The sequence below is a fragment of the Corvus cornix genome, chromosome 28 (assembly GCF_000738735.6).
Source record: "Corvus cornix cornix isolate S_Up_H32 chromosome 28, ASM73873v5, whole genome shotgun sequence".
NCBI lineage: Eukaryota > Metazoa > Chordata > Aves > Passeriformes > Corvidae > Corvus > Corvus cornix.
In genome coordinates, this window is record NC_046356.1 from 1425253 (window position 1) to 1438104 (window position 12852).

A 12852-nucleotide genomic window follows, 5' to 3' on the forward strand; every position below is an offset into this window, starting at 1 on the left:
TCCACAGAGGTGTCATTGCTTGGCCTGGTGCAGCCAGTGTGACTGGAGCTGCAGTGCTGGCAGGGCTGGGCCTGGCTGCTTTTGTGTGGAGCTGCCTCGTCCCGTGTTCCTCCACTGCATTGCCAGGGACTGGGAAGCCAAATTCCCATCCAGGTGCCCCAGCACAGCTCTGTGCTGCGGCTGCTGCTGCACAAAGGGTCCTGGCATGGGCACTCTGGTGCTGTGCCACGGGCAAGGGACAGCCTCAGTGCTCACTTTTCCCCTCACAGTGAGGACACTGAGGGGCTGGAGCGTGTCCAGAGAAGGGAACAGAGCTGGGGAAGGGGCTGGAGCACCAGGAGGGGCTGAGGGAGCTGGGAAAGGGGCTCAGCCTGGAGCAAAGGAGGCTCAGGGGGGACCTTGTGGCTCTGCACAAGTCCCTGCCAGGAGGGGGCAGCTGGGGGGGTCGGGCTCTGCTCGCAGGGAACAGGGACAGGAGGAGAGGGAACGGCCTCAGGCTGGGCCAGGGGAGGTTTGGGCTGGATATTGGGAAAAATTCTTCACTAAAAGGGTTGTCAAGCACTGGAACAGACTGCCCAGGGCAGGGGTGGAGTCTCCACCCCTGGAAGCGTTGAAAAGCGTGTGGATGTAGCACTTGAGGACATGGGCTAATGTGAACATGGTGGTGTTGCTGCTTGGAGTGGTGATCTTAAAGGTCTTTTCCCACCTTAATGACTCTTTGATTCCGTGATTCTAAGCTGCTTGGATGGGGACCCAGCTGGGAGCCCAGCGCAGAGCCCGGCTCCTCCTGGGCTGCCGTGATGTGCAGGAGCAGGTGCCAGGCGCCGCTGCCAAATCCCTGGGGAGGGGACAGCCGGGAAAGCCACCTCTGGCTTTAACACCCCCGGCCTGGCTGCCTGCTCCCAGCGTTGGCCCCGTTCTGATCCCACACATCCTGCAGGTGCTGGCAGCTGGATTCAGAGACACCTCCAGCACCGAGCCGGGCAAAGGCCCCTGCAATGCAAATATTTGCTTTCTGCCGCCCATCTCACCACTTTTCCCTTTTATTTCCTTTCAAAAGCACCTTTTGTGCTGCAAGTGCTGCCTGCTCTAGTCCTCCCAGGTACTCCCTGGGCTCTGGCACATTTTGGGTGTCAAAGTTGCCCCCTTGTGAACACTGGGCAGAGCGAGTGGCTCCAGGAGCTGGAGTGGTGAGTTCCCTGGTGTGGAAGGAATCCTCCCTCCTTGCTCTTTTGCTTTTTCTTTTCTGTTGGTTTATTAATTTCATGACAGGCCAGTTCTGCTCTTTGCACCTTTTTTAATTTGGAAAGGGGAAGCGGAGGGTGGTGATTTGACCAGTCCATACTCTCTCTGCTCCCCATCTTGTCCATCAGCTGTGTCCAAGCCCCCCAAGGAAGGGCTGAACCAGGGGAGTACCAAATGCTCTGGACTCGTTTTTGGGCTGGGAGAATGCTGCCAGCTCCAGAGCCTTGTTGCTGGTAGCTTTCTGTGCCAGCGAGCCACAGGGGTCTCATGTGGCAGGGACAGGATAGATGCCACTGTGGGGGATTCTCCTGCTTCCATCCCTTCTCCCTCCCTGCTGGGCTGAGTCCCTTTTGCAGTGTCCCTCTGGCAGTTTTCCTACCATGTTATTTTTTTTCCCCCTTCAGAGCCTGCCTGACCTCAGGGAAAATCCAGCTGTGAGTGTTCTGGTTGCATGTTGCTGCCCTGAAGGCAACAGTAATTGTTTTGGACTGAACTGTACAGCCCTGTGGAGCCATGCACAGGTCTGGGGGCGTCCCACCTGCTCCCCAGGAAATGTCAGTCCGTGATGGGACAAACCCCCTGGATCTGGCGCACACTGTGTTCACCAGACATTCCTTCCTCCCTCCCAAATCCCCTCCTCCCTAATCGCTGTGAAGGGATTTACTTTACGTAGAGGCAGGAGACATAGTGGCTTGGCAGAGATCCCCTGGGATGGGAGAGGGTCAGGGAGGCAGCAGGATTGAGCCCCTCCTTGGCTGCAGAGCCCATCCTGGGAGGAGCTGCTCCATTAATATCTCCCATTCATCCCTCTTCCCGTAATCCTGCCGCCGACTGTGGCGCTCAGCAGCTGGCTCTGATGTCACCCGGCGAGGATTTATTGCTGCTTCAGGTGGAGCAGATGAAATCTTACGCCAGGAGGAGCTTGTTCCCTAAGCAAATTGCTTGGAGAAAATCCGAGGAGACAGATGCAGCTCCATCAGATATGCACATGCCAGGCAGTGGGATCGCTGGGATCTGGAGTCAGCTGGCTCTGGAGGGACCCTGCTGCCCTTAACTCCCACCTGCCCGGGCTCCTGTGGGCTCTGGCACAGGGAACACCCGGAGCTGTTCCTGCAGACCTTTAATCTTTGCCTTTATGGGCCTGGGCAGAAGTTGTGCTGGCGCTTCCCAGGTGTGTCCCCTTTTCCTCGGCCCCCTGGTTTTGGGGGGTTGTGGAGGCACTCTGAGCTCAGCCTTCCTGTGGTTACGGGTGTGAAGAGTCCCATGCATGTGTGGGGGGTCATGTACAGGGTGCTGGGTGCCACAGCTGCTCCTTCAGCTCCCCTGGGCACTCCCTGCAGCCTTCAGCTCCTTGTACAGTGTGGGCCGTGCCATGGGCCTGCTCCTGGCTTCCCTGTGCCCTTGGGTGGGCGGGAGCATCCCCAGGGATGAGGCTGATTCACACACACACACAAGCGTGTGCCATTCCCAGGAGTGACCCCAGCTGTGGGGGAGAGATTTCCACCTGCCTCTGGTGCCCTCAGACCACTGCCAGCTGCTCCAGTGCTCCCAGGGGTCCTTCCTCCCTGCCGCTCTCCGTGGGGTCCCACTGGCCATAACTCAGTGTCCCCCGACTCTGGCCATCCCTCTGTAGCCCCCTCTCCCTGTGGGGCTGTGTCTGGGAGAAGCACCAAGTCCCAGCCTTGTCCCTGCCTTGCCCAGTCGCATCCCTGCTGCTGCCTCTCCTATCAGCCTTGGCTGCAGCCCCCAGGAGCCTGCCCATCCCAGAGGAATCCACATACCCCACCTGGGGATAATTAACAGGCATGTCACAACTCCCCACAGTGGGTTCTGCTCCCCGCTGTGCCTTGAGGCCCCTTCAGGTGTCGTGGGAGCTGCAGAACCTGTTCAGGATGTTTGTGAGCCCAGGAGCCCTCAGGGACCGCGGCGAATGTGTGGTGGGGGTGATGCAGGGATTGCTTTTCATCTCCTTTTTGTGTCTCTCCCTGCAGGAAAGAATCTCTACACAAACGAATACGTAGCTATCAAATTGGTGAGTAGCTGTCAACCCGGGGAGCTCCTCCATGGTCGGGATGGGGGATGTTCAAGCCATTGGGAAGGAGGTTTCTCCCCCTCCCCAGGTGTTGGGGTGGGTGGAGCAGGTTGGGATGTGATGGATGGGTGGATGGGTGGCTGCTCAGAATCGAGGGCAGGCTGGGAACACACGTCACTGCAGATGGGATGGTCCGGGTCTGGGCAAGAAGAGCTGAGTCTTCTCCCAGCCCTCACCATGGCCTGTGCTGTGCTCAGCCAGTGCCAGCAGCAGAGGGGGTGGCCCCACTGGTACCTGCTCCCATTAATGTTTTCCCCTCTCCGGATGGGATGATCTGGCTCCCATATGGGCTGATTTTCTCTCATCATCCCCTGAGCCTTCATCTCCATTTTATACCCATTGCTCCCAACCCCAAATGCTCTCAGTCCAGCTGCTGCCAGCATGTGAAGGAGGTGTCTGACACCAGACACCCTGAACATCCTGCTTCCTACTTAACTCTTCTCCTTTCTCTCCTCCAAGGAACCCATAAAATCCCGGGCCCCCCAGCTGCATCTGGAGTATCGGTTCTACAAACAGCTCGGCAATGCAGGTACGGGGCCAGGCTGAGCTGCCCTGGGGAGCTGCCTGCCAGGGGCACTGCTGGGAGAGAGGCTTTCCCTAAATGTGACTCTGCAACTTCACTCCCGGCTTGAGCTCCTGCCCATCTGCTCCGCAGGGAGAGGCTGGTTCTACACAGAAGCATCGTCTTATCTTTGATCTCTTTTGATTTAGTTCTTTCCCCCCACCGCCCCCGCGGCAGAGTCAGGGATGCAGATGGAGCTGCCTCCTTCCCCCTGCTGCCGAGAGCAGAGCCAGGCTGGCTGTGCAGGGAGGGCAGCGCAGGGACATCCCCCCTCTGCAGCCCCTGGCCGGCAGCAGCGTGGCTGTGACAGCATGGCCCTGCTGCAGCCCTGCACAGCCCCTGCTCCATCTCTTGCAGAAGGAATTCCTCAGGTTTACTACTTTGGCCCCTGTGGGAAGTACAACGCCATGGTGTTGGAGCTGCTCGGACCCAGCCTGGAAGATCTCTTTGATCTGTGTGATCGGACCTTCACGCTCAAGACCGTCCTGATGATCGCGATCCAGCTGGTGGGTGCAGCACCTCCACCTCCCCTGCAGCCCTGCACAGGTCCCCTGGCCCCCTGGCTGCCCCGGGCAGCAGGGGATGTGTGGGCACCATGCTCAGGCAGCACGGGCATCCCACAGGGAATGGGGAAAAGATGCTGGCACATCCCAGCCCAGCTCACCCATACCTCACCCCCTCCCTGCTGAGGGAGGGCTCTCCTCCCCCTCACAGCCCCTCTCTGAGCCCAGACAAGCAGCTGTGTGCCCAGAGCCTCTCGCTGTGCCCAAGGTGCTGGCCTGGGGCTGTCTCCCGTGGTGGGAAGGAGCCAATGTGCCCGTCCCTGGGGCTGGGGCCAGGCTGAGGGGAGCAGGGGTGAGGTGGCCGGAGCAGGGCCCAGGGCAGGAGCGTGCAGGACATGGGGTGGGTCTCTGCTCTGGCACTGATGTCTCCTCCTGCCCCAGATCACACGGATGGAGTACGTCCACACCAAAAGCCTGATCTACAGAGATGTCAAGCCAGAGAACTTCCTGGTGGGGCGGCCGGGCAGCAAGCGGCAGCACACCATCCACATCATCGATTTTGGCCTGGCCAAAGAGTATATTGACCCCGAGACCAAAAAACACATCCCCTACCGAGAGCACAAGAGCCTGACAGGGACAGCGCGTTACATGAGCATCAACACCCACCTGGGGAAAGGTGTGTGGGCACAGGCAGCCAGCCCTGCCCCCTGGCTGAGGGGAGGGACTGCAGGGCAGGGGTGCCAGAGGTCGGCTGGGGACAAGCTGCCTCTCCTGCTCTTCAGGGTGCTGGCAGGACACATGGGGTGCTCCAGGACCTGGAGGGGGGGGACAGGGCCTGTGGCTGTAGTGGGAGCTGACCCATGTCTCTTTTTCTCCATGCAGAACAAAGCCGCAGGGACGACCTGGAAGCATTAGGGCACATGTTTATGTACTTCCTCCGTGGGAGCCTTCCTTGGCAAGGCCTCAAGGTAACTGCCAGCTCCTGCTGCCCCTGGGCATGGCTGCCTGTGAGCCTGGCTCTGCCCTGGCCCGGAGACGGAGAAGGTTTGGCCCCTGGAGTGTTGGAGGGTTGGCATCCCACCAGCTCTGAGCTGCACGCCAGGCCCTTGCTGTGCTGAGCAGCTGCAGGTCTCCCTGTGTCCCCCCACTGTGTGGGGTTCCCAGCTGCTCTCACAGTGGCTGTCCTGGAAACCCTGGGGTTTGCCCTCCAGACCTGCCCTGGGCGGGGAATTCCCTGGGAAGGAGTTACCTGGGAAAGGGGGTCCAAGAAATCATACACGGTGTGACAGCACCCAGTGCCTTCCCCCGTGCTGACGCTCCTTGTCCCTCCAGGCCGACACGCTAAAGGAGAGGTACCAGAAGATTGGTGACACCAAAAGAGCCACCCCGGTGGAGGTGCTCTGTGAGAACTTCCCAGGTGAGAGCACTGCCCAGCCCAGCCCCCAGCCCTGAGCCCCCTGTCCCCTGTCCCCCTGAGCCCCCGTGTCCCCGCAGAGGAGATGGCCACGTACCTGCGCTACGTGCGGCGGCTGGATTTCTTCGAGAAGCCCGACTATGACTACCTGAGGAAGCTCTTCACAGACTTGTTCGAGAGGAACGGTTACGTGTTCGACTACGAATACGACTGGGCAGGGAAACCTCTGGTGAGTGCTGAGGCACCCCAGGGAGGAGGGGCAGGGGGGTCGGTGGCAGCAGCCAGGGAGGATGTGGCTCTCAGCCATCCTTGCCACACACTGTGTCCAAGGGATCAGCTCCACCCTCCTCACCAGTCACCGGCTTCAGGGCTGTGACATGGGAATTTGCGGCTCCTGGAACCAAGGGGACCCCAGCAGCCAAGCTGGCACCTCACTTTCTGCCGTGGGCACATTCCATGGACTTGCTGCAGCCAGATACCAAGCGTGGCACTGCTGGGGTGGGGGTAGGGGCTGGGATCAGGCCCTGGTTCTGGGGGTTCGGCATGTTTGGCCAGAGGCTGGATCTGGCTGCAGGGTGCTGGGAGGGCTCCGTGCTGCACTGACATTGTCCTTGTGCCCCCAGCCCACCCCCATTGGCACGATGCACAGCGAGGTGCAGGTGCAGCCCTCGAACAGAGACAAAGCACAGCCACACACCAAACACCAGGTGAGCAATGGCACAGCCCGGCCGGGGCACGGGGCCATGGGCATGGGCAGCTCGGGCTGCAGCTCCAGGGACATGGAGCCCAGCAGGGGTGGTGGCAGGGGCTGGAGCATCATTTTCACTCAGTGCTGTCTGTGGAAGGAGTTCCCTCCCACAGCTCTGGGTCTGTAGCTTGCCAGGGGCCCAGGGCAGTGCCCCTGGCAGAAGAGGGAGGAAGCACTATGGGGGCTGTAGCATGACTGGGGGTGCCAGGCCTGGGCATCAGCTGGTGAGGGTCCAGCCTGAAGTGTGGGGGAGTGCTTGGTGCAGGCTGAGCCACCTCTGCTAAGGACGGCGTCCCCATGGAGTGACTCGCTGCTCTGCTCGTGGTGCCCTTCCATCGATGGGACAGTGACACAGGACAAGGGAGGGCAGGATTGGTGGGGCAGCTTGGCAGCATTTTGCCCCACGCTGGGGCTGCCTTTGCTGTGGGAGCAGGCTGGGCACAGGGAGCCTGGGAAGAGCTGTGTGGGAGAGGGGCCGGGCTGCTCAGAACTGCTCCAGTGCTGTGGCCTGTCCTGCCCTAGTGCAGGACACATCTCTGGCACTGCTGCCACCAACAGCAAACCTGGTGTATTTCCCAGCAGTCCTGTACAAACCCTTGTCCTCCCAAACCTCCCTGGGGGCAGAGCACCTGCAGAGGGGCTGGAGCCAGGGGTGCAGCGCCCTCTCCTCCCCAGGCTGCTCCTGCCCAGCACAGGGAGCCTGGCACAGCCCTGGCTCTCACTGGCAGCGCTTCCTAAGGAGAGAGAAACATCTTCAGATCACCTCTGGCTCGTTCTGGGAACTGGCTCCCAGTAAGGTCTGCTCTCTGCCTCCAGCACCAGGGAAATGCCATGTTGGACATCCCTTCCCCAGAGCAGGGGGAAAAGCAAAGCACAGAGCTCCTGGAGCGTGGGAGCAGTGTCCAGCCTGGGGACACAGGGTGTCCCTGCAGCTGTGGGGCCGTGCCATGCTCACTGGGGGACGGTTTGGCTGTGGGGCAGCCGAGCCCTGGAGGAGCAGCACAGCTCGTGCCACACAGGCCCCGCCAAGCGCTGCGTCGTCCTGGGGACATGGTGTCACCTGGGCCCGGCTGCGGCCCCGGTTCTGCTGCCCCAGCTCGCTCCCAGACACGGCCACTGGCCCTGCTGGGGGTTGGCCCTGCTCTGTGGAGTGGCCCTGCTGGGGGCTGGCCATGGGGGCTGTGTGTGTAGGTGGCAGGGGGACACAGACCCCCATTGTCACTGCAGGGACCGCTCTGGGAGCCGCCGGGACAGTGCTGCACGGGTGCCCTCCGCAATCACCAACTCGAGCTGCTCCGGTCATGTTTTTGCTTTTGCATGTCTTATTTTCTCGACTCCCTTTGCCACTTCTCCCGCCCCTTCCCTCCACTTCTCCCTTCTCTTCCCCATTCTCCCTCTTTTCTTTTGTTTCTTTTCATTCTGTTCCTCCTGCCTGTCGCGAGCAGCCGCCCGAGGGGACGGAGTTGTGGGATCCTCAGGCCGGTGGGCAGCCTGCCGAGGAGCCTTTGGGAGCTCACCTGGCAGCCGGCAGGCTCGGGGGGTCCGTGCAGGTACACGAAACCACGCGCCTGGGGCAGGGGCGGGTGCGGGAGGGAGCGGAGCCACCCTGGGCCTCGTGGCCGCCCGCGGAGCCGGGATCAGCCCCGCTCCCCCGCCCCGGGGCCACACATCCCGGGGTCCTGCCCCGGCTGCAGCGCGTGCTGCCTGTCCCTGTGGTGCGACGGGACGCTCACGGCTCGCAGACGAGGCTGGTGCTGCTTCCCGGGGGCTGCTGGGCTCCCTTGGTGCTGCCACAAGGAATTAGAGGGTGGTTGGAGATGGATGGATGGATGGATGGATGGATGGATGGATGGATGGATGGATGGATGGATGGATGCCACACTGCGGCACGGCAGCTGGGTGGGCATCGCTCTGCCCCCAGTGCCACTCCTATGAGCAGGGACTTCCCTGCGCCTCCTTGACTGGAGCCCTGGCTCCGAGTCCTGCTTCTCCTCCCTTCCCGGGCTCTCCTTGGCCGTGTCCCCCTGCCTCGGTCCTGTGCTCGCGCCGTCAGCCCCGTGCTCGCCGCCCTCGCCGCCTCCTGCCCGCTGCCGCTCAGCCCTACCTTGGCCTGGGGGTCCCTCCCGTATGGATGGTGGAACATCCATGCTGGGTCCCCTCGGCTGGGCCTGCGCTGCTTCCTCCGTCTCTGCTTCCTCCCCGCCGCTCTTGCTCGTTCCTGCTGCTCCGCAGTGACTCTGCTGGTGCTCGGCCCCAGGCTTGGGCACAGCTCCCACTGCTGCCGTCACGGGCCGGGCACTCCGTGGTGCCAGGCAGGCCGTGGGGCCGGGCACTCTGAGGGACCAACCAGCTCCTCCTGTCCCACATTCCCTTCCTCCTCCCCGCTCCCGCCCCGCAAACCCTCCTGCCACGCTCGGCCTGCGCCCGGCACTGCGGGGGTGACGCGCGGGGGTCTCTGTGCTGGTGTCAGGGGCTGTAGCCTGACGTGGCCCTGCTGGCTGGGCACTGGCTGTCGGGTGGCAGGTCCTCCATGGGGCTGGGAAAGGCTGAGGCTCCTCGCTGGGGCTGAGCAGCTTGGAGAGTGTTTGGCCTGTGCATCCCCAGGGAGCTTCTGGCTTTGCCTGTGGGCAGCAGGCACAGGCTGGCGGTTCAGGCACCTCCCCATGGCCTTGGTGGCTTGGAGGTCCTCCTGGCCCCGGCACTGTGGCTGACCCTGCTGCCCTGGTGAGCGGGCAGGAGCTCAGGGACTCCTGGGCCTGCAGGGTGGGCACTGGGCTGAGTCTTGGTGCTGGGAAGCCGAAGTTGTGTCCAGATGCTCAGCTGTGGGAAGGGCTCCTTGGAGCTGTCAGCTTTCCCAGGCCCTGTCTCCTGCCCATGCTGGAGCTGGCTGCCACCAAGCCCCTCTCCTGGTGCAGGGGCTCCCAGGAGCTGGGATCCTTCCAGGGGCGTTGGCTGAGGGGCTCAGAGCTCTCTGTGCAATGGGGCTGTTGGGGAGAGCTCAGCACCGAGGCCAAACACTGCGGTCTGGGCGAGGGCACCATCCTGCCGCCAAGGGCACCTTGGTGCTCCCAGGCAGAGCTGGGTGGTCTCCTGGGCGGCTCCTGTGCCCTGTGGGGAGGGGAAGGGCTGCAGAGCCCCGGGCTGCCCCTGCTGACACTCATCTCTCCCCAGGTGATGAGCTCCACCAACGGAGAGCTGAACACAGACGACCCGACGGCAGGACATTCGAACGCCCCCATCACAGCCCCCACCGAGGTGGAGGTGACAGACGATACAAAGTAAGGCCCCAGCCTCACTGCCCCTTTGCCAGTGCCAGGCTGGAGGAGGGGTCAGCAGCTGCCATGGGATGCCTTGTCCAGTGCCCTCCGGGGAGCAAGAGCCCAGCTGTCCCCTGGCACCCCATGAGGGGTGTCACTGCAGCACCACCCTCAGCCCTTTCCACCTCCCCTTGTTCAAGGCTCCTGCACAGCAGGCCATGGACGGATCTGGGACTGCTCCTTCTCCACAGCCCCTGCCTGGCCCTGGCTCTTGGCCACATGGCCAGCCTTGTGTGCCATGGTCGGTGTCACTCCCCTGGTCAGCGCCCCTTGCTGTGGCAGGTGTCACTTTGGTGGCCGTTGTGCTCCCAGTCCAGCCCCTGCCGTGTACCAGGGGCACTTCCCGGAGCAGCTCTGCCCACGTGGGGCTCACCAAGGCACCGAGGGCTTTCTGTCCTCCCTGACCCCGCGGCTGCTGCGCCCTCTGTGCCATGGCCCAGGCACTGACAGGTCCCCTCTGTCCCCAGGTGCTGCTGTTTCTTCAAGAGAAGGAAGAGGAAAACCACCAAGCGTCGCAAGTGAGCTGCCGGGGCCGGACGGAGCGGCGAGCGATGGCTCCTCTCCCTCTGGCCGTGGCTGGATCTTGACCCGCGGAGCCAACGGCCCCTCGGGCTGGACGGGGACTGGGGGGCCGGGCCGGACGGGCTCCCCCAGCGCCCCACGCGCAGGTGGGGAGCGGGGCCTCCCCAAACTGCTTGTCCTTTCCTCCGCCACTTGTGGCCGTTTACTCGAACCAAGCTCAACTTCGCTGAAGTTCCTGCGTCCGTCAAACAGAAAAAAAGAAAAAGAGAAAAACCCACGGCATCACTTGCTTTGAGTTTATAACCAGTCTGAAATGGGGATCAACTACAGACTCTGACCCGTCGCTGTCAGAAGAAGACGAAGACAATTTCGAGAGCAGTGGGCTAAGGAGGAATTTTTTTTTTTTTCTGTTGCTTCTTTGTCTCTTAAGTTAATTTAAAGTGAGTCTCGGTGCAGAGTGCTGAGTCGTCAGTCTTTGACCGTCATCTTCAGTGTTACCGAATTCTGCTCTTCCTTCCGGCCCCGCCCCGCGTCCCCCGCCGGGTCCCCCTCGGTCCGGCCGTTGGTGACGGCTCCGCTCCGGCCCCGCTCGGGCGGGGAGAGCCGGGGGCGCGCGGGGCGGGGAGAGGAAACGCGTTTACAGTTCATTTACGATGCACTTTTGCGAGCAATACAGGCGCCGTCCTGTCCCGCCGAGAGCAGGTCAGAGACTCCCAGGGGCTGGGGGACACAGGGACAGGGACGGCCGAGACCAAAGGGACCCATGAATGGCGGTGGCAGAGCAGGGAGGGGAAGCAAAGTAGCCTCGTCTCTGGTGCTGCCGTGTCTTGGGGCCGGATGTTTCCAAAACAGCTGTAGGTGTGGGCAGGGCTTGATCGGCCTCTTGGTTTTACAGCATGAGACCCCCGAGGCCCCGCAGCCGCTCCCGGAGGGCCGGGGCCGGGTCAGGGGGCCGGGCCGGGCGGGGAAGGGCGCCGGGGTGGAGCGGCTCTGCCAGCGTGGCATCCCCCTCCATGGCATCCCCCTCCATGGCATCCCCCCTCCATGGCATCCTCCCGCCAGCGCCAGGGCCCGGCCGCTCCTGGGGCGGGGGGAACTGGAGGTTTTGGAACTGACACACGGACACCCCGCACCCCCCGTGCTCCTCGCCACCCCCAGGGCACTGCAGCTCCCCACTGACTGACCCCGTGCGCTGTCGTGTGTATTGATCGTGACACATTGGGGGGGACACACACTTATCTTTACCAAAACCCTGTTGTTCTGCCCCAAGAGAAGGGGCTGAGGCTGTGCTGGGGGGGCGGGGGAGGGATGGGACCATCTGTGGCTGCTTCGAAACATTTGTCCAAACTGACCATCTCGGGGGGGGGGGAGGGCTGGAGACCCCGGATTGTGGAGGGGCTGGGGGGGCGTGGGGTCTCCCATGGGGCCGTGCCCTCCCCAGGGCCCCCTCTTCATCCTAAATTCGGGATTGACCCCAGCTTTGGCTTGTCCGGGCTGCGGCAGCCAGGGCAGCCCCAGCTGCTGCTGCGTCCCTGGCCACGGCGGGAAGGGGACGTGCAACGTTTGACCTCGTGTCCCCAGCGAGGCGAACAAACGAATTTTAAAAATCGCCTTAAAATTTTCACTGGAAGTGGCCCCTTGTCAGCGCGTCGGCTCAAAGCAGCCCCGGCAGAGGCCGAAGAGGAGCCGCGGAGGGGAAGGGAACGCGGCCACGAGGGTGTGCCCGGAGTGCCCGGCTCTGTCCGCACACCCTCGGCCGCCGGGGACGTGGCCCGAGCCCGGGACTCTCTGTCCTTCCAGCGAGGAGTCAAAATACTGCGATTGTACGTGAGAGCGTTTGTTCCATTGCGAGTTTAGTTACTGCTTTAAAACCAAGTGTACAGAAACGGCATTTCAATTTCTCTGATGCTTCCTGGAAGCCATAGAATTTAGGGGCTTTTTTTTTAAATAAAAACAAAAAAAAATAAAATAAAAAAAATCTTTAAAACCCAACACATTCTTCTGTGCTTCATTGTGTGGCTCACAAGGTTGAGGACATTGCCCAAGCACCCCCTTTTCGTTGGAGGCTCCCCCAACAGAGGGTGGGAGCAGCCCCAGCCCCTCGCAGGGGCTCCCTACCCAGGAGCCTTTCCTGAAGCAGCAGGAAGAAAATCTGTGGGGGACAGGTCGGGGGAAGAGCAGCAAAGCCAATGGCTCCAGGCAGCGCTCCCCAGGCTCCCGGCTGATGCTCCTGTAAAGCCCGTGAGGAAGGCGATGGTGCAGGAGGGCAATTCCCAGCTGGAGCCGTGTTCCAGCAGGGGCAGCGCTTGGAAAGAGGACACAGCCCAGAGCTGGGTACAGGAGCTGCGGGAGCCCTTGGCTGAGGACGAGGAGGAGGAGGAGGAAGGCCAGGACATTGTGCTGAGCCCAGCATGATCCGGCCGAGGCCCCAGCACCGTGTGGGCAGGGT

General features: G+C 62.2%; 1 protein-coding gene across 2 annotated transcripts in view; it reads left to right on the forward strand.

Annotated features, from left to right (window-relative positions):
• The window catches only part of CSNK1G2 (casein kinase 1 gamma 2), a 43393-nt gene extending 30998 nt beyond the window's left edge, over positions 1–12395 (forward strand). The window contains exons 3-13 of one of the 2 annotated variants that reach the window (XM_039566441.1): positions 3237–3277; positions 3797–3866; positions 4257–4405; positions 4844–5078; positions 5285–5370; positions 5735–5819; positions 5897–6045; positions 6440–6523; positions 8010–8114; positions 9736–9842; positions 10349–12395. In XM_039566441.1, the coding sequence (XP_039422375.1) occupies positions 3237–3277; positions 3797–3866; positions 4257–4405; positions 4844–5078; positions 5285–5370; positions 5735–5819; positions 5897–6045; positions 6440–6523; positions 8010–8114; positions 9736–9842; positions 10349–10403 (1166 nt within the window). In that variant the 3' untranslated portion in view covers positions 10404–12395. The remainder of the gene's footprint in view (positions 1–3236; positions 3278–3796; positions 3867–4256; positions 4406–4843; positions 5079–5284; positions 5371–5734; positions 5820–5896; positions 6046–6439; positions 6524–8009; positions 8115–9735; positions 9843–10348) is intronic. The other variant, XM_039566442.1, reaches the window with a different exon arrangement.
• Positions 12396–12852: the final 457 nt, after the last annotated feature.